General features: G+C 37.2%; 1 protein-coding gene across 3 annotated transcripts in view; it reads left to right on the forward strand.

The window, feature by feature from the left end:
• The window catches only part of LOC150097965 (stromal interaction molecule homolog), a 279,318-nt gene that overhangs the window by 143,789 nt on the left and 114,787 nt on the right, over positions 1–20,742 (forward strand). For all 3 annotated transcript variants that reach the window (XM_090406136.1, XM_090406137.1, XM_090406135.1), the window contains exon 9: positions 7,187–7,287. In XM_090406136.1, coding sequence (XP_090262262.1) covers positions 7,187–7,287 — 101 coding nt within the window. The remainder of the gene's footprint in view (positions 1–7,186; positions 7,288–20,742) is intronic.

The following is a 20,742-nucleotide window of genomic DNA, read 5'->3' on the forward strand; positions in this document are numbered from 1 at the left end:
CAAGCTGTGTTGTGCTCTGATGATGCTGATTTGAAATTCAGCAAAATATAAGCAGTTAATAAAACATCTTTTGATGAAATTGTTGGATGCTGTTAATACTGTTAAAAATAAGTCATGAATTCGAGAGTTAATCTCAACTCTTTACTTTATGCAGATGATGTTATACTTTTAAATAAATCCAGTACAAGTCGGCAAGATTCCCTAACTAAACTGAATAACTGTTGTAATAAATTTGGTATGAAAATCAGCAATAACAAGACAAAGATAACTCAGATATGCAGAAACATTGAACATATCAGCTGCATTTTGAATGGAGAACCTATAGAACAAGTAAAACATTTCAGCTACTTAGGCACAATTTTTTTTGTTAAGATGCTAAATTAAATACGGACAATAGAATCAACAAAGCTGGTATGGTAGGAAGTCAACTGAATAAATTTATATGGAATAAGAGAGAAATTAGTCAACACAATAAATTAGCTGTATACAAGAGGGTGTTCAAAGCAATTTTAACTTATGGATCTCAGAGTTGGGTTAGAAATAAAATACTTGATCAAAAACTAGAGATCATAGATATGAGAGTGCTGAGAAAGATTAGGGATGTGAACAGATAGCATCTATGGCAACATTGTATTAAAAATTAAAATATTAGGAAAGAACTTGTCATTGTTAGCATTCATGAATGTGTTAGCAGAGCTAATCTCCGGTGGTATGGTCACTTAAACAGAATGGGAGAGGAAAGATTTGCAAAACTAGTGTTCTCTGCCAGGCTGGTAGGAAAAAGACCCAGAGGAAGACCAAGATATAGGGATTGATATATGGTAAAAAGTACCTTAGAAGATAGAAATATAAGATCTGATAATGTTGGAGTCTTGACAGATAACAGTCATTTGGAGGAAAATTGTTGATAGGAAGTTTGTAATGATATAACTTTTCATGTAGTATTATCATATGATCCTGTACACCCCGTGACAATATACGTCAGGAATTTGATTATGATGCTTCTCGCCAAAGTCTTTCTGTGACATTTGTTTAGCTACTTTTACATTTTTCTCTGTGTTGTTCTTTTTGGGCGAGAATCATCATAATGTTGTTCATTATGATGATTCTTGCCAAAGTCTTTCTGTGACATTTGTTTAGCTACTTTTACATTTTTCTCTGTGTTGTTCTTTATATATGCTTCCCTAGCTGAATCAAATGGCCAAATTAAATAATTTTGAGTAGTACTTGTGGATTAGTAGGTTTTGCTACTAGCCACTTGTGTTCTAAAGTGATGTGTTGTATTAGGGGTATCTGGATGGAGTACAATAGCCAATAGTCATAGAGTAAGTGATTGACAGTCTGTTGAAGGTGTGGACAACAAAAGCAAAATGGCGAGTCCAAAAATATGAAATCTATTTAGATAATGTCTTAATATTTCCTGCTTTGTTAGTAGTGTGGTTAAGATGTATCTATTTTCAGCTGGTATCTATTTCTGATACTTGACACAAATTATTTTGTTCTGTTTTTAGATATTTTCCATTCTTCGTCCCACAATCTTAGGCTTATTTCTTCTACCTGTGTTTTTATAGCTGATTTTGGGTACTTTCAGTAACTTATTTCTAAGTGTTCATTCATAATTTCTTCTTCTTTAGCCAGCTGATCGGCTTTCATGTTTCCCATTATTGTTATTATTGCATGGAATGCTAGCATGGAGTCCTAAGACTCGTCATGGTAGACCCAAACTATCAACACAAAACTATCGTACTTCTCCTTGAAACTATTACTAAACAAAGAACTTACAGTTGATTCAAGAACCCATTCTATTCATTCACCACTCTCTAACTGAAAAATCTAGTCCTCATACCCCTTGCTATCGGAAGTTGAATAATAGTGTGGATAGCAAGAGTGTGAGGACTAGATTTTTGTCCTCACACTTGAAAATGTTTCAACACCAAGTGTTGAAACATTTCCCCTGAATCAATCCTGTGAAATCCTTTAAGTAACTTAAATGTTACTATCAGTCAACTTTTGCAATCTGCAAATCCTCAATCTATCCTCATAGGGAGCATTCCACTTGGTTAGTGACCTCTAGATCCTCTCCACTACTTCCTCATCTCCAAGAAACTAGGTGACCAGACCTGAGCATAATAATCCCAATGTGGTCATATCATTCTTTTTAAAGAGAAAGAATGATAACTCCATTATCTCTGCTTGTTAGTGTGTTCTTCAATAACCATTTAATCCTGTGATTAAATGGTTATTGAACCATGCTACCCTGGCTACTTTAGCAGTATGATCTCTAAACTTCAATTCTCTGTCTATTTCTACTCCCAAATCCCTGGCTTCATCAATTTCTTGGAGTACAGTTCCCTCAATGTGGTACACAGGTTGTAATCTTTATACCAAAATGCACAACTTTATACTTTTCTACATGTATTTTGCCCATACTATCAGAATTTTAAATCATCCCACAAGCTCTCTACATCGCTTTGATTAAAATTGTCACCCTATCCAACTTTGAATCATCAGTAATCTGAATATCTCCCTTCAAATTATATCCTATATCATTTATATACAGATTAAACAGCATTAGTCCTGCAACACACCACTAGTCATCTGTCTTTTGCTGGATTCTGCTGCTCCATATGCTACTTTTTGGTATCTATCCATGAACCTCCCTTTTATCCATACCACCAATTTCATATCCATCCCCATTTATTGCAATTTTATGTAATAGAATTCTGTGTGGTATCCTCAAATGCCTTACCAAAACCAGTATTATCAACATGTAGCCATTCCCATTATCCAGCTTAGCTGTCACCCTATTATAAAAGGTTTAATAAATTACTAAAGCATGACCTCAAATTTCTCTTCTTATCCACCCATTCCTGAATTCTCTTTTTAACCAACTTTTCTAGTACTTTTATCACCTATCCTGAAATACTGGTTGGTCTGTAATTTGCTACCACAGACTTGATCCTGCTTTATGCAAAGGAATTATTTTGCCCTCCTTCCTCCTTCTCTTGGAACTTTGTCAGACCTGAGACAATGGTAACATTGTTATGGAACGTGAGCAAGTTGCTAAAATATGACCTTCCCTTAGTAAACCCATGTTGCTCATTGCAAAGTAGAGACTCACTGTCAACCCATTTCTGAATGCAAGCCCTAACCAATTTTTCCAAAATCTTCACCATCACTCCTGAGATACTAATTGGTCAATAGTTGGATGCATCGGTCTTTGCATCACCCTTGTGCAATGGAATTACCATACATACTTTCTATTCCTGCAGAATCTTCCCTGTTCTGAGACTCGCATTAAACAGCCTGGTCAAAGGAATAGCCAGTTCAGCTGAACACTTAGCACATGTGCTGGTATCCCATCAGTCCCTATTGCTGAATTCTTATTCAGTTTGCACAACAGCTCTAATATCTTGTCCTCATACACCTGAGTCTCTTCATCCAGAGGAGATTCAGCAGTGAGCTCAATGTTGCATACACCAGGTTGATAGCTTTTAACAAAATGGGCACTCATTACTTGAACAACTTCTTCTGTATCTTACCCTCACGGCATCTTCATTTCGAAGACTTATTCTTTCATATTCAAGCCTCTGTAGCGCAGTTGGTATAGACAAAGCCCTTTCCTCAGAAAGACCTGGGTTCGATTCCTGTCGGTGACGTAATGAGCCTTTATCTAGTCTCTTTTGACGAAAGGTGAGTTAGCCAGTCTACGGATGTAGGGGGTTATTTTCACCTGGAAACCCAGTTTTTTTGTCGTCCAGAACAGGCAAACCGGCCCAGTGAACATATGTGTCTGCAGACATAGGACTAACCAACTTATCCTCGATACGGTAGCAGTTGCAAAGTCCAAAAATGCTTGGAAAGATTGTAGGTGCATAAGTGCTTGTTCAGAACACTGATAATGATTCTTTCATATTCTTTCTTTCTTTTGCACCGTATCGATAAAATTCTTGTGGGTTATCTTTAACATGCAGAGCCAGTTTTTCTTTTCATACTCAGACTTTGCTTTCTGTACAACAGTTATGACTATTCTAGCCTGCGTCTTATAATTTTCATAACGGACATCATCCTTATGCACACAGTGTTCCTTCCACATCATCCTTTTCTTACAAATCTCTTTCTTATTAAGATTACATATCCATTTGAGTCCTACCCTATTTATTGTTTGAACTCTCAGGACACATTCTAATATCGCATAATTTAGGTATTGTTTAAATGCATTCCACTGAACTCAAAGGAGTTGGTCATAATTTCCTACTTTGTTGTTCAGCATGCAGCCTTTTCTGAATAGAACATTCATAAATTTAGTCACTTTCGAAGTGAGTACCACATGATCACTGTCACCAACTGGAGGCAGAATAGTTAAGTCTTTAACTGAAATGCCCTCTGACACTATAAACAAATCTAACACTCTTTGACCTCAAGTTCCTTCTGTCACATGCTGCTTGAGGAAGTTGTCCTGCAATAAACTCATTTTCATTCTTCTCATGAGATTCTGCAGCTACTGAATCAATATTTGGATAAATAAAGTCTCTCATTATGATTAATTACTCTTTTCACGCTCATCTTTTCAATTTGGTGATGCATTTCTTCATCGCTAGCAACTGATCCACCAGGTTTGTAACAGCACCCCACTATATAATTGATCTTGTTAGATTCCACCTCACACCAGATGCTTCAAACTCACTGCCACATGAAATACTGTTAGTTGTAGTACTACAATCATAGGTCTCAACTCTAACTGGATTCAAGTCATCTGATATCATTAGCAGCATGCCCCCTCCTCTCCTATCCTCTCTATTTCTTCCTAAAAAATACTGTACCTTTGCACTCAATACCAATTAGTATGCCTATTTGGTATACTAATTGGTATTGAGTGTAGGCATTAGTAGGCAGATACTAATGCCTACAATTTTGACCAAGGCAACAAACTCTACCCCTTTGTTTCTGATACTCCTAGCATTCGTGTACAGATACAATAATCTATCTGCATGTTCTTTTGTATACTCTTGTCTGCAGTCTGCATGACAGTTGGACAGTTTGCAGATCTCTGTTCTCTTCTAGTTCCTTATACATGTAGACATCTTTGAACACGTTTGATGAGTTCAAACCGGACAAACATAATCGAAATTGTTCTCTCCTCATCAATATTTCCATGATAAAGCCCATTCTCATCATTAACGCTGTCACTCTTACACTCACTTTCTCACCATTCCTCCCTTTATAATTTAGTTTCCCTGATTCTCTTGTGTTAAGTCTCATACCTGTTATTAGTTTTTCAGGACTCCTGATACCAAATGCATTCAGGTGTAGGCCGTCCCTCTTATATAAATCCAATCTTCCCTCAAACTCACGCCACACATCCAAAAACTTGCATCCATTCCTTCAACGCAGCCTACTCCTCAAATCATTTGCCATTATATCCCTTCTTCTTAATTCATTTTTATCATATCGAGGAAAACTACTGACTATTTTCACTTTCTCACTCTTCACTCTTGCCTCTTCCAACAACCTTTTTATGTCCTCTCTCACACTGAACTTATCGCTAGTTAAGTACCTACTACAATTATGATCTCGTTTACTTTTCTTTTCTGTTTTTGAATTGTTTTCTTTATATTCTTAATTTTCACTCTGGGAAAACACAAAGTTATAACTTGCTCATCAATAGCATGTTTTATTATAATCACCATACCAAATAACATTCTTCTTTTTACAAACAACATCACTTATCTGATTTCCGTTACTTCCTGACTTACCTGTTTCTAGGCTTTGTTGTTTCTTATTTTGCTGCTTAATTTTATTTTAATCCCCATGTTTATTTAAATGCCTCTCGACTTTTTGTAATTCCCACGCTGTCTCTCTGATGATCTGCTGTAATTTTGCTATTTTGGAGGTTAATTCATTTTCAGTAACCTCCTCCATATCTCCAATAACCTCGTTATCAGGGCTAGCCTTCTAGTTTTAAAAGGTAAGATTCAAGTCTCATAAGATAATCATCTACATTATAGCATTTTCTTATTTTTATTCATAAAAGGAAAATACAATGAAAAATATATTACCAATACAGGTAGATACTTACACTTCACTTCTTCAACCATATTTCTCAGAAACTTAGCATTGTTCACATGCTAAAAAAATAGAGCCTCTCTCATTACAACTGATGATAAAGACCTCCAAGATGAACTATCCCTGATATCAAATAATCTTACAAAGAATGGTTATCCTAGGAAATTGATCCACAAGATTCTTTTCTGTGATCCCCCACAAAGACGACCGGAAGATATACATTACAATTCTACTACTGTGATTCCGTTTACAGGGACAGTTTCTAATAAGATTGCTAAACTCCTCAAGCCACATGGAATACGAGTAGCTTTTAAACCTTCACAGACCATTCGCCAATTATTAAGATCTCCAAAAGATTGTCATCCTTTTTTCAAATATGCCAGAGTTTACAATATACCCTGCTCGTGTGGCTTAAACTATATTGGCCAGACTTCAAGAAGTTTTGAAATCAGAAAAAAGGAACACATAGGAGACGTCAGTGATAATAGAGAAGACAAATCGGGGTTAGACTTTCATTTTGCTAGGACTAACCATGTTATGGAATGGAATAAAAGCTCTATGCCCTACTTAGAGGAGGATTTCTGCTCCCGAATGATAAAAGAAGCCACAACAGTTCTCCATTCAAAAGAAAACCTAAATAGAAACCAAGGATTAATTCTGCGCGAGATCTGGAAGCCCCTCATTAGATCTTTCAACATGCCAGAATTAAATTTTGCTGCCAACTACAGAACGTTCCTACATAATATGCTATACGTGTGATGTACGCTTTCTTTTGCTTTTATAAAAATGCAATTGTATTTGGTCCATTTATGGTTTCAGTGCAAACAGTTTTTTAGTGTTTAAGTGTTCTTACATTTATATAATTTTAACCCTGATGAAGCCAACAGCCACAGTTGGCGAAACTAGTTGGTATAACTTAGTTTAAAATAAATATATTTGACCAAAAAAACCCAAATAGTAGTCATTCTCTCCTATATTACTAATTTATTATTAAAGCAGTATGGTAATTACTTTATTTTATGAATCAAAACAAAAATTCACTGTTGAATGAAATTGGGAAATTCATGGATGTGAGTGACAGTTGGAAGAAACGTATTTATAATTGAAAAATTTGTTTCAGTGTGAAAAGCTTCGGAAAAAACGATCCAGTTTTATGGGAGCATTTAGGATTGCTCATGGCAGTTCCATCGATGATGTGGACAGCAGAATACTTCAAGCAAAGTAAAGTGCTTTTTTGTTTATTTTAAATAATATACTTTTAATATTATTATTGATGCTGCTCATATATCACTACTATTTAGTATTTATATTATTATAAAAAAAGTTTATAGCTGTATAATGAATAGTACATTAATAAATAAAGTAATTTTATGTTGTCATAAAAACCAGTTTGGTTTTTTCTAGAAATTCCATCCTTTTTTATTTATTAAACTAATGTTATTCCTAAATTTCTCACACTGAATTTATTACAGTTGCAGTAGAAACACTATAGAGAATTCCACTGTAGCAAAATGATGCACTGAATGAACTACAGAAAAAAAATCCGGTATAATACTTTGAATTTATTTGAAAATTTCATGATGCTCCTATATTTGATATAAAAAAGGAAAAACGAAACTGTTTTGGTAATGGGCTACCCCGTTATCTAATTTAGACTGGTTTTTTCCATAATTTAAGGAACAAAGAGAAATTGTGATAACTATGGAGGGTGGGGGAATACATATGGAAGTCAAGTATGTTATGTAAGAAATGACACTGAGTCTTATCATATACAAATCAGTGCATGGCTCAGCAATATATGCAAATGAGCCATGGCATAAAAGCAAGTATTTTGGAGTGGGTTTTCAATTTTATGTCTGCAGTGAGAACAAAACAGTTCGTGATAGCAGAATTCTTGAATAACTTGAATTCTAGCAAAACATCATTTAACCAATGCATTCAGATGGAAAGAGATCATATGGCTGGACACTGGCCAGTCAGGCAGAGATGGTCAAATTATCGCATGTTGGTCATTCTGTGTTTCACAGACTGGAACTTCCAACAGTCAAACAGTATCCCAGAGATACAGTGAAGGAAGGCACAGACATCTGCAGTTTGTGACTGATATCTCAGATTATCTACTCAGTGAAACAAGTCCTGCTCCAGATCAGCTATAATCTGATCTCACATCAGCTACAGGAACATTGGTATCTGCTTCCACTGTGCACAGAAGGCTTCACAAAGGTGGCCTGTATGCTAGATAGCATGGCCTTATCTAGCATACAGGCCATGCTATCATACTAGTCTGCATGGCCTTATCCTCATGCCACAGGAAAGAATGTTTGAAATGAGCCAGGCTCCTCCATATCAACTGGACCCAAAACTAGTGGGGGGGGGGTCTCTGTCGTTTACAGATCCAATTTGCTCCCCAGTGATACCAGGTTGTGCTCTGATCTGGAGAGAACTGGGGACAAGTTATCATCCCTCTAATATGTGTGAAAAGCACTTATGATGGGGGAAGTGTGATGGTTTGGGGAGGCATCTTGTTGGATGGACACAGAGACCTGTATGATGCACAAATCTTATTAGTGGAACCATAAGTATAGAGATGAGGTCCTGGACCCCCTGTGTTCATCCATATGTGGGTGCAGTGGAGGAAACTTCTGTTCTACAAGATGATAATGCTCATCCTCATCAAGCAAAGCTTGTGACTAATATCTTTTAAGAAGAGACTTTCCTATGTGTGGACTTGGACAGCCAGGTCTCCTAATCTTAATCCTCTTGAGTATGTCTGGGATGCTCTGTGTAGACATGTTGCTGCTCTCAATCCTCTTTCCCTGAACCCTTGAAGTACTTAGGACAGCTTTGCAGGAACAATGGTTATTTCCAACTGAGCTCCTTGACACCATTATAAAAAGTTTGAAACATTGTTTGCCAAGCATTGTCTTTCTGTGAGGAGAGACTACATTCCTTATTGAGGCATTTTGATCTCTTGTTTTTGACTATTGTCTTCATGTACCCATATGTTACTGAATTAAACTATTTATTTAAAATTTTTGTGGGCATTTCATATCTCGTACTGCATTTCACTGAATTTCATAAAAATTCGTAATCATACAGTTTTTATGTTATCATGGTTTTTCTCTTTGTTCCTTAATTTATGAAACCAGTGTACTAAATTTCCTTCAGCTGGTTTGTAATTATTAATTCCAGTTTGAGATTTTTTGCCAATGAAGATGCTTTAATTAAAACCAAAAGTGAACCACATGGATAAATTTCTATGCACATTCTAAATACCAAATTTTATTAAACTCCATTTATTTGGAGCAGAGTTATTTCATTGTGATTTATGCTTCCTATAAATAGACTGATCAAAAACAAAAACAAAAATTCAATTAGCTTGATAAATTTTTGTAAGGATGGCAAATTTCATTGAAATTTATCCATCAAACCAGTCACATAAACTTGGGGTGGACATTGGATAAAATATATTTAAATAATTTTGCAAGGTGCGTGAGAGTCAAATCTGTATAACTGAGAGGAGACCTCCACATAGCCTTTAAAGGAATACGGAGAACGACCAGGCCTTCTGACCTAATGTCTAATCCTCACCTTCTAGTGGTGCACCCTGTTGAGTATCTACCTGGATACTGAACGAACGAGAATGGGCTGGCAATTTGGGATTTAGCCGACCAAATTGTATTCTTGTTGGCTTAAACCAATATACAAAATGATGGTACAACATGACAAAATTTCATTCCGGCTGGGTCATCGCCCGGTTAAACAAGGCCCCCGTTGTGTTCGCCAGGGAACCAGGGTGAACAGCGAAAAGTCAGCTACTGGAACAAATCCTAAAACACACCCCAACTCAATATCACCAGAAACTGAAACAAAAAAGACCAAAACTGGTGAGCTCTTTCTGAGCAATAAATACAAAATGTTATATTCAAGCAATGACAATCAAGGAAAAGGAGTAGCCATAATATTCAACACAAAATACGAGGCTAATCTTCTTGAATGGCAGGCAGTCTCAAGTAGAGTGATGTGCGCTAATATCAGAATGAGGAATTGGACAATCAGACTTATTTGTGCCTATGGTCCCACAGAAGGTTCTACTAAGGTAGAAGTGGAGGAATTTTTTGAGGCTTTAGAAAAAGCAACTGACACAATGAAAAAGGAAAACTTGATCCTTGTTGGGGATCTAAATAGTAGAGTAGGAAATGATTGTGACATACAAAAATATTTTGGGAAAATTTGGAGAAAAGAGCAAAGCTAATAATAATGGCAAATATCTGTTGGATTTCTGCTCAGGACATGGACTGGTTATTACTAACACCATGTTCCAACATAAAAATGTGCACAAATTCACATGGAGAGAAGAGGCTAGGAATAAGAAAAGTCTCATTGACTATGTTATTGTTGATAGTGATGTTTTCTCCCTGGTGCAGGACACCAGAGTGTACAGAGGATTTGAAATTGGAAGTGATCACTATTTAGTCTTGAGCAGGATAAAATTGAATTTCATATTGAAAATAATAACATGTAAGAAAGTTTTAAAGCGAATGAAAGTTGAGCAGCTCTCAGATGTGAACTGTAGACTAAAATACACAAAGATTATTGAAGAAAAAATGAAAGAGTTTGAGAACAGGAACTAACCTTGGAGATTCACTGGCAAGCATTGAAGAAAACCCTGATTGATTCAGCCAGAGAGGCATGTGGTGAGGTTGTCTGCAAGGATAGAAAAATCAGAACTCCATGGTGGACACAGGAAGTTAAAGAGGCAGGGAAGAAAAAGAAGAATGCATATCAAAACTTCCTGGCAAATAAGTCAGCTTGTGCTCTTAGAAAATACAGAGAGAAATGTAAGAAAGCTGAACACTGTGTAAAACTAGCTAACCAAAAATCATAGGAGGACTTTGGCAAGAACATAGAAAATAAATATCAAGAAGGTGGTAAGATATTCTGGAGGTTGTTGAAGAAGCTTAGAAATGGAGGAAAGAGTGCTGTAAAAGGAGTTAGATATGATAAAGGTGATATGAAAATGGGAGAAAAAGATATCCTTGAAGTATGGAGTAATTATTTCGAAAAATTGCTAAATGAAACAAGCAGTAATAGCACAGTGGTAAAAAAACACTCGACAGGCATGCAGTCAGGAATACATATCCATACTTGAAGTAGAAAAGTCATCAAAGGCTTGAAATTTGGAAAGGCAGAAAGAGTAGATGATCTTCGACCAGAAATGCTGAAGTATGGTGGTATAAAGTCTTATAGTGGTATCACTGCATAGAACAGAAGGCCTGGACAAAGGGACAAATTCCTGATGATTGGAGTAGAGCTCTAATAGGACCCATATATAAAAAGGGAAATAAAACTGAATGTGAGAATTACAGAGGTATTTCCCTACTGAGTGTTCCGGGCAAGTTTATGCCAATATACTTGAGAAACGGTTCAGAAGAATTGTGGAAGAAAAGCTTGGTGAAGAAGAAGCTGGATTCAGGCCAAATAGAGGCTGTTAGGATCAGATCTTCACTCTATGACAAATAGTTCAGAAAGCATGGGAATATAACAGAGATCTGTATTTAAGTTTTGTCGATCTGGAAAAGGCATACGACAAGGTGCCAAGAGAGAATCTATTCAATACACTACAGTTATATGGTGTTAATGGGGCATTATATCAAGCAATACTTAGTCTTTATTTGAGTTGCAAGTCAGTAGTTAGAATTGAAGGAAGTACAGGAAGATGGTTTAATGTTAAATCTGGTGTGAGACAAGGATGTACATTATCACCTCTGTTATTCATTATCTATATGGATTACATTATGAAGGAAAGTGGTATTAAACATGATATCAGAATTGGAGATGTTAATGTCAGCTCTTTGCTTTTTGCGGACGATGTTATACTTCTAAAAAATCTGCTACAAGTTTGCAAGATTCCCTGACTAAATTGAATAACTGTTGTAATAGATATGGTACAAAGGTCAGCAATAAAAAGACCAAGACAATGAAAATAGATAGAATCGTTGAAAATGTCAACTGTGTTTTGAATGGAGGACCTATGGAACAAGTAAAACATTTCAGCTACTTAAGCATGATTTTTAGTGAAGATGAGAAATTAATTATAGAAGTAGACAACAGAAGGGGTGCTTAAGGGTCAAAGCTGTATAACTGAGAGGAGACCTCCACATAGCCTTTAAAGGAATGTGGAGAACCGACCAGGGCTTCTGACCTAATGTCCACTCCTCACCTTCTCGTGGTGCACCCTGTTGGGTATCTACTTTGATACTGAACGAACGAGGATGGGCTGGCAATTTGGGATTTAGCCGACCAAATTGTATTCTTATTGGTTAAACCAAAATAAAAAATGATGGTACAACATGACAAAATTTCATGCCGGCTGGGGCGTCGCCCGGTTAAACAAGGCCCCCGTTGTTTACGCCAGGGAACCTGGGCGAACAGTGAAAAGTCAGCTACTGGAACAAATCTGAAAACAAACCCCAACTCAACATCACCAGAGTTAAAGATCGGTACTATCAACGTAAGAAGCCTGAATGGCAAAGAAATGGAGCTAGCTGAGGAATTAGATAAGTACCAGATCGACATAATAGGGGTGACTGAAACAAAAAAAGACCAAAACTGGTGAGATCTTTCTGAGCAATAAATACAAAATGTTATATTCAGGCAATGACAATCAAGGAAAAGAAGGAGTAGCCATAGTATTCAACACAAAATACGAGGCTAATCTTCTTGAATGGCAGTCAGTCTCAAGTAGAGTAATGTGGGCAAATATGAGAATGGGGAACTGGACAATGAGACTTATTTGTGCCTATGGTCCCACAGAAGGTTCTACTAAGGTAGAAGTGGAGGAATTTTTTGAGTCTTTAGAAAAAGCAACTGACACAATGAAAAAGGAAAACTTGATCCTTGTTGGGGATCTAAATAGTAGAGTAGGAAATGATTGTGACATACAAAAATATTTTGGGAAAATTTGGAGAAAAGAGCAAAGCTAATAATAATGGCAAATATCTGTTGGATTTCTGCTCAGGACATGGACTGGTTATTACTAACACCATGTTCCAACATAAAAATGTGCACAAATTCACATGGAGAGAAGAGGCTAGGAATAAGAAAAGTCTCATTGACTATGTTATTGTTGATAGTGATGTTTTCTCCCTGGTGCAGGACACCAGAGTGTACAGAGGATTTGAAATTGGAAGTGATCACTATTTAGTCTTGAGCAGGATAAAATTGAATTTCATATTGAAAATAATAACATGTAAGAAAGTTTTAAAGCGAATAAAAGTTGAGCAGCTCTCAGATGTGAACTGTAGACTAAAATACAGAAATATTATTGAAAAGAAAATGAAAGAGTTTGAGAACAGGAATCAAACCTTGGAGATTCAGTTGCAAACTCTGAAGGAAACATTGATTGATTCTCCCAGAGAGGCATGTGGTGAGGTTGTGTGCAAGGATAAAAAAATCAGAACTCCCTGGTGGACACAAGAAGTTAAAGAGGCAGTGACGGAAAAGAAGAAAGCATATCAAAAGTTCCTGGCAAATAAGTCAGCTTGTGCTCTTAGAGAATACAGAGACAAATGCAAGAATGCTAAACACTGTGTAAAACTAGCTAAACAAAAGTCATGGGAGGACTTTGGCAAGAATATAGAAAATAAATATCAAGAAGGTGGCAACATATTCTGGGGGTTGGTGAAGAAGCTTAAGAATGGAGGAAAGAGTGCTGTAAAACGAATTAGAGATGATAAAGGTGACATGAAAACGGGAGAAAAAGATATCCTTGAAGTATGGAGTAATTACTTCGAAAAATTGCTAAATGAAACAAGCACTGATAGCACAGTAGTAAAAAACACTGACCAGGCATGCAGGCAGGAATACATATCCATACTTGAAGTAGAAAAAGTCATCAAAGGCTTGAAATATGGAAAGGCAGAAAGAGTAGATGATATTCAACCAGAAATGCTGAAGTATGGTGGTATAAGAGTCTTACAGTGGCTGCACTGCTTAGTTCAGAAAGCCTGGACAGAGGGACGAATTCCCGATGATTGGAGTAGAGCTCTCATAGTACCCATATATAAAAAGGGAAATAAAACTGATTGTGAGAATTACAGAGGTATTTCCCTACTGAGTGTTCCTGGTAAGATCTATGCAAGTATACTTGAGAAACGGTTGAGAAGAATTGTGGAAGAAAAGCTTGGTAAAGAACAAGCTGGATTCAGGCCAAATAGAGACTGTCAGGATCAGATCTTCACTTTACGACAAATAGTCGAGAAAGCATGGTAATATAACAAAGATCTGTATTTAAGTTTTGTCGATTTGGAAAAGGCATATGACAAGGTGCCAAGAGAGAAGCTATTCAATACGCTGCAGTTATATGGTGTCAATGGGGCATTATATCAAGCAATACTTAGTCTTTATTTGAATTGTGAGTCAGCAGTTATAATTCAAGGAAGTACAGGAAGATTGTTTAATGTTAAATCTGGTGTGAGACAAGGATGTACATTATCCCCTCTGTTATTCATTATCTATATGGATCACATTATGAAGGAATGTGGTATTAAACCTGATATCAAAATTGGAGATGTTAATGTCAGCTCTTTGCTTTATGTGGATGATGTTATACTTCTAAATAAATCCGCTACAAGTCTGCAAGATTCTCTGACTAAATTGAATAGCTGTTGTAATAGATATGGTATGAAGGTCAGCAATAAAAAGACAAAGACAATGAAAATAGGCAGAATCATTGAAAATGTCAACTGTGTTGTGAATGGAGAACCTGTGGAACAAGTAAAACATTTCAGCTACTTAGGCACAATTTTTACTGAAGATGGTAAACTAAATATAGAAATAGACAACAGAATCAGCAAAGCTGGTATCGTGGGAAGTCAATTGAATAAATTCATGTGGAATAAGAATGAAATTAGTCGGAACACTAAATTAGCTGTATACAAGACTGTGTTCAAACCAATTTTAACTTATGGATCTGAGAGCTGGGTCAGAAGTAAAACACTTGACCAAAGACTAGAGACCGCAGATATGAGAGTCCTGAGAAAGATTAGAGGCATGAACAGATGGCATCAATGGCAATATCATATTAAAAATGAGGATATTAGGAAAGAACTTGACATTGTCAGCATCCAGGAATGTGTTAGCAGAGCTAATCTCAGATGGTATGGTCACTTAAATAGAATGGGAGAGGAAAGATTAGCAAAACAAGTGTTCTCTGCCAGGTTGGCAGGAAAACGACCCAGAGGAAGACCAAGATATAGGTGGATTGATACGGTACAAAGTGCCTTAGACGATAGAAATGTAAGATCTGATAATGTTGGAGTCTTGACAAGTAACAGACTGATTTGGAGGAAAATTGTAGATAGGAAGTTAGTAATGATGTAATTTTTTCATGTAGTACTGTCATATCCTGTACACCCCTTGAGGGTACATGGCAGGAATTTGATGATGATGATGATGATGATGACAACAGAATCAGCAAAGCTGGTGTGGTGGTTAGTCAATTGAATAAATTCATATGGAATAAGAGAGAAATTAGTCAGAACACTAAATTAGCTGTGTACAAGACAGTGTTCAAACCAGTTTTAACTTATGGATCTGAGAGCTGGGTCAGAAGTAAAACACTTGACCAAAGACTAGAGACTGCAGATATAGAGTCCTGAGAAAGATTATAGGTGTGAACAGATGGCATCAATGGCAATATGATATTAAAAACTAGGATATTAGGAAAGAACTTGACATTGTCAGCATCCAGGAATGCGTTAGCAGAGCTAATCGCAGGTGGTATGATCATTTAAACAGAATGGGCAAAGAAAGATTAGCAAAACAAGTTTTCTCTGCCAGGTTGGCAGGAAAACAACCCAGAGGAAGACCAAGATATAGGTGGATTGATACGGTACAAAGTGCCTTAGATGACAGAAATATAAGATCTAATAGTGTTGGAGTCTTGACAAGTAACAGACTGATATGGTGGAAAATTGTAGATAGGAAGTTAGTAATGATGTAAATTTTTCATGTAGTACTATCATATCCTGTACACCTCTTGAGGGTACATGTCAGGAATTTGATGATAATGATAATGATAATTACACCTCTGTAGTGCAATTGAAAGAACAATGGACAATTGCACCTTTTCAGCCAGAGGTTGGAAAAGACTTATGTTCAATTCTTGTCGCAATGAGAGGAATCTTTACAGGGAACTTTTCAGTTGATGGTTATGGTGATGAGTTGGACTGCTTGGAGGTGTCATATAATAATAATGTTATGTTTTAAGACATAAATATTAACCATATATGTTCTTTTTTTGTCTAAAACCACTTTGTTCTTCTGATGTACATTTTTTGCAATATTTCTGGCTTATTCAAAATTTTACTATATATTTTGTAATCTGTACATAAGCTTATTACTCTATTCACAATCATCTCCTGCTTATTTCTTAAATATAGATATAACCTTAGCTTTCAACCAATCTGATTCAACTTCACATTTTCTCTAGCAATTATTTATTAATTTTAAGATTCTTTTATGGGGTGCTTAAGGGTCAAAGCTGTATAACTGAGAGGAGAACTCCACACAGCCTTTAAAGGAATGCAGAGAACTGACCGAGGCTTCTGACCTAATGTCCAATCCTCACTTTCTAGTGGTGCACCCTGTTAGATATCCACCTTGATACTGAACGAACCAGGATGGGTTGGCAGTTTGGGATTTAGTTGACCAATTTGTATTCTTATTGGCTTAAACCAAAATATAAAATGATGGTACAACATGATAGAATTTCATGCTGGCTGGAGCGTTGCCCGGTTAAACAAGGCCCTCGTTGTTTTTGACAAAGAACCAGAACAAGCAGCAGAAGTCAGCTATTGAAACAAATCCTAAAGCACACCCAACTTAGCATCACCAGAGTTCAAGATCAGTACTATCGACAAAAGAAGCCTGAATGGCAAAGAAATGGAGCTAGCTGAGGAATTGGATAAGTACCAGATATATAATACTGGTGGCTGAAACAAAAAAGACAAAATCTGGTGAGATCTTTCTGAGCAATAAATACAAAATGTTATATTTAGGCAATGACAATCAAGGAAAAGGAGTAGCCATTGAATGGTAGGCAGTCTCAAGTGGTGACGTCAGCAAATATCAGGATGGAGAACTGGACAATGAGACTTGTTTAAGCCTATGGTCCCACAGAAGGTTCTACTAAAGTAGAAGTGGAGGAATTTTTTGAGACTTTAGAGAAAACAACTGACACAGTGAAAAATGAAAAGTTGGATCTTGTTGGAGATCTAAATAGCAGAGTAGGAAATGATTGTCAGACATAAAAAAATATTTTGGGAAGATTTTGAGAAAAGAACAAAGCTAATAATTATTGCAAATATCTGTTGGATTTCTGCTAAGGACATGGACTGGTTATTATTAACACAATGTTCCAACATAAAAATGTGCACAAATTCACATGGAGAGAAGAGGCAAGGAATAAGAAAGTGTCATTGACTATGTTATTGTTTATAGTGATGTTTTCTTCCTGGTGCTGGACACCAGAGTGTACAGAGGATATGAAATTGGAAGAGATCACTATTTAGTCTTGAGCAGAATAAAATCAGATTTCATATTGAAAAGAACATGTAGATGTTCTTTTCAGTACGGTATCTGTAGATGCCCAGTGAAGTGAAGAAGAAGAAAGAACATGTAAGAAAGTTTTAAAGTGAATAAAAGTTGAGCAGCTCTCAGATGTGAACTGTAGACAAAAATACAGAAACATTATTCAAGAAAAAATGAAAGAGTTGGATAACAGGAACCATACCTAGGTGATTCAGTGGCAAACCCTGAAGAAAGCACTGATTAATTCAGCCAGAGAGGCATGTGGTGATGTTGTCTGTAAGGATACAAAAATCAGAACTCCATGGTGGACACAAGAAGTTAAAGTGGCAGTGAAGGAAAAGAAGAAAGCATATCAAACGTTCCTGGCAAATAACCTTGTGCTCTTATTGAATACAGAGACAAATGTAAGAAAGCTAAACACTGTATAAAACTAGCTGAACAAAAGTCATTGGAAGACTTTGGTAAGAACATAGGAAATAAATATCAAGAAAGTGGCAAGATATTCTATAGGTTGTCGAAGAAGCTCAGAAATGGAGGAAAGATGCTGTAAAAGGAATTAGAGATGAAAAAGCTGACATGAAATTGTAGAACAAGATATCCTTGAAGTATTATTATTATTATTATTTCAGGCGACTCCAGCGAGTCCTTAGACTCATCGAGGTAGGCCCTAAACATCATATCCACACAACTATATGACATTCTCACAGTATCTATCATACCTTGCCTTGAACTCGCTCACCGTCATAGCACCCACAACAGACTCTGGTAGCTTATTCCACTCATTTACCACTCTAAAAGTAAAGAGCCCAGCTCTAACACCCCTGCTAACCACACTCTTGCCCAGCTTCCATAGGTGTCGCCTAGTTCTCCCACCACCAGTCCTGATCTCAAAAATATCCTCTGAATTATCCTATAGAATCCCTTTAGCAATTTGAATGTCTCAGTCATATCTCCCCTCTTCTGCCTATCAACCAGTTTCTACGACCCACAAATCTTCAACCTGTTCTCATATGGTTCATTCCATAGACCCGCCACCATCTTAGTCACTCCCCTCCGGATCCTCTCTACCTCCTCCCCATCAAGATGGAACTGAGGTGACCAAATCTGGGCACAGTAGTCGAGATGAGGTCTTATCAAGGCTCGGTACAGAGGTACAATAACTTGCTGGTCTCTGCTCGTCAAGGTATTTTTCAACAACCAAGTGAGTTGATGAGCTGATTTAGCTACTTTTGCAATGCCCCCTAAACTTCATCTCCCTATCCACCAACACTCCCAAGTCCCTGGCCTCATCAATCTCCTGGAGTACAGTTCTACCAATGTGGTATACTGTTGCTAATCTTTTCACCCCAAAATTCATAACCTTACATTTTGTCACATTAAATTGACATCCATTCTCCTTAGCCCAGAACTCCAATCTATCCAAGTCATCCTGCAAAATTTTGACATCTTCTGCATTCACTATCGTCCTACCCAACTTTGCATCATCAGCAAACAAATGAACCATTCCTCTCAGTTTCTTCCCTATATCGTTAATGAACAAATTAAACAGCAGTGGTCCAAGAACAGAACCCTGTGGCACACCACTAGTCACAGGCTGTCTTTTGGACTCTACTCCTGAGTAAACTACTCTCTGGTATCTCTCCATCACCCACCCTCCTATCCATCTCACCAGCCCTATATCCATTCCCATACATTGCAGTTTATAGATTAGAATTGCATGTGGTATCCTGTGAAACTCCTTTGCCAGGTCCAGCAGTATCACTGTAAACCCATTACCCTTATTCAGTTCATTCGTCACCCTGTTATAAAACTTGAGCAAGTTACTGAAGCATGATCTACCCTTCACAAAGCCATGCTGTCCCCTGTACAGTATCTCATTTTCATCAATCCATTCCTGTATTTTTCCCTTGACTACTTTCTCCAAGACCTTGACAACAACTCTTGACATGCTGATCGGTCGATAATTTGCAACTGTAGTCTTGGATCCTCCTTTATGCAGTGAAACTATTTTCCCCTCTTTCCACACCTTTGGGACTTTGGTTATAAAACTTGAGCAAGTTACTGAGGCATGATCTACCCTTCACAAAGCCATGCTGTCCCCTGTACAGTATCTCATTTTCATCAATCCATTCCTGTATTTTTCCCTTGACTACTTTCTCCAAGACCTTGACAACAACTCCTGACATGCTGATCGGTCGTAATTTGCAACTGTAGTCTTGGATCCTCCTTTATGCAGTGAAACTATTTTCCCCTCTTTCCATACCTTTGGGACTAAACCAGACCTGAGACTCAGATTAAACAACATGGTCAAGGGATCCTAGGATCAAGCGGCTAAGGAATCTGATAATTCCTTAGCCACTTCACGCAAGACCCGTGCCGGTATACCATCCAATCCCACAGATGTATTCCCATTAAGGTTCTGTAATAGACTATTCACCTCCACTTCGTTCATCACAATTCCCATATAAACTAATGGTTCCTTCATTTCTTCAATGTCACCACCTGGATGATATACTTTTGCAAAGAGCACGCTCAGTAACTCCACTATATCGTCTGATTCAGTGACCTCCTTACCATCGTCATTCCTTAAAATCATTTTGCCATGTGCAGTTTTTTCTTGCTTGCAGCATATTGAAAGAACTGTTTGGGATTCTCTTTTGCTTGCATAGCTAGTTTCCTTTCATAATCTGCTTTTGCTTTTTTTACCACACTCATTACCCTTCTGGCCTGCACTTTATACCATTCGTGTGCCTGCAGGTCACCCTTTTCTTTAAATTCCCTCCACAGTTTTCTTTTTTTGCAGTTCAAGCTTAATGGTGTTATTCATCCATTTGACCCCTACTTGTTTTGCTATTCGGACCCTAAGTATACAATCAGCCATAGCCTCCTGTAAATGCTCCTTGACCACTTCCCATGCTCTATCAATGTCCAGCCCTTGCAGTTGTACATGCCATGGCACTGATCCAAGCAATCTCCTAAGCTTGTTATACTTGCCAGCACGGTAATTCCACATATACCTAATGGAATATGGAGTAATTATTACAAAAAATTGCTAAATCAAACAAGCAATGATAGCACAGT

This window comes from Typopeltis vanoorti, chromosome 16 (assembly GCF_054136105.1).
Source record: "Typopeltis vanoorti isolate ZY-2024b chromosome 16, IOZ_Tvanoo_1.0, whole genome shotgun sequence".
Lineage (NCBI taxonomy): Eukaryota > Metazoa > Arthropoda > Arachnida > Uropygi > Thelyphonidae > Typopeltis > Typopeltis vanoorti.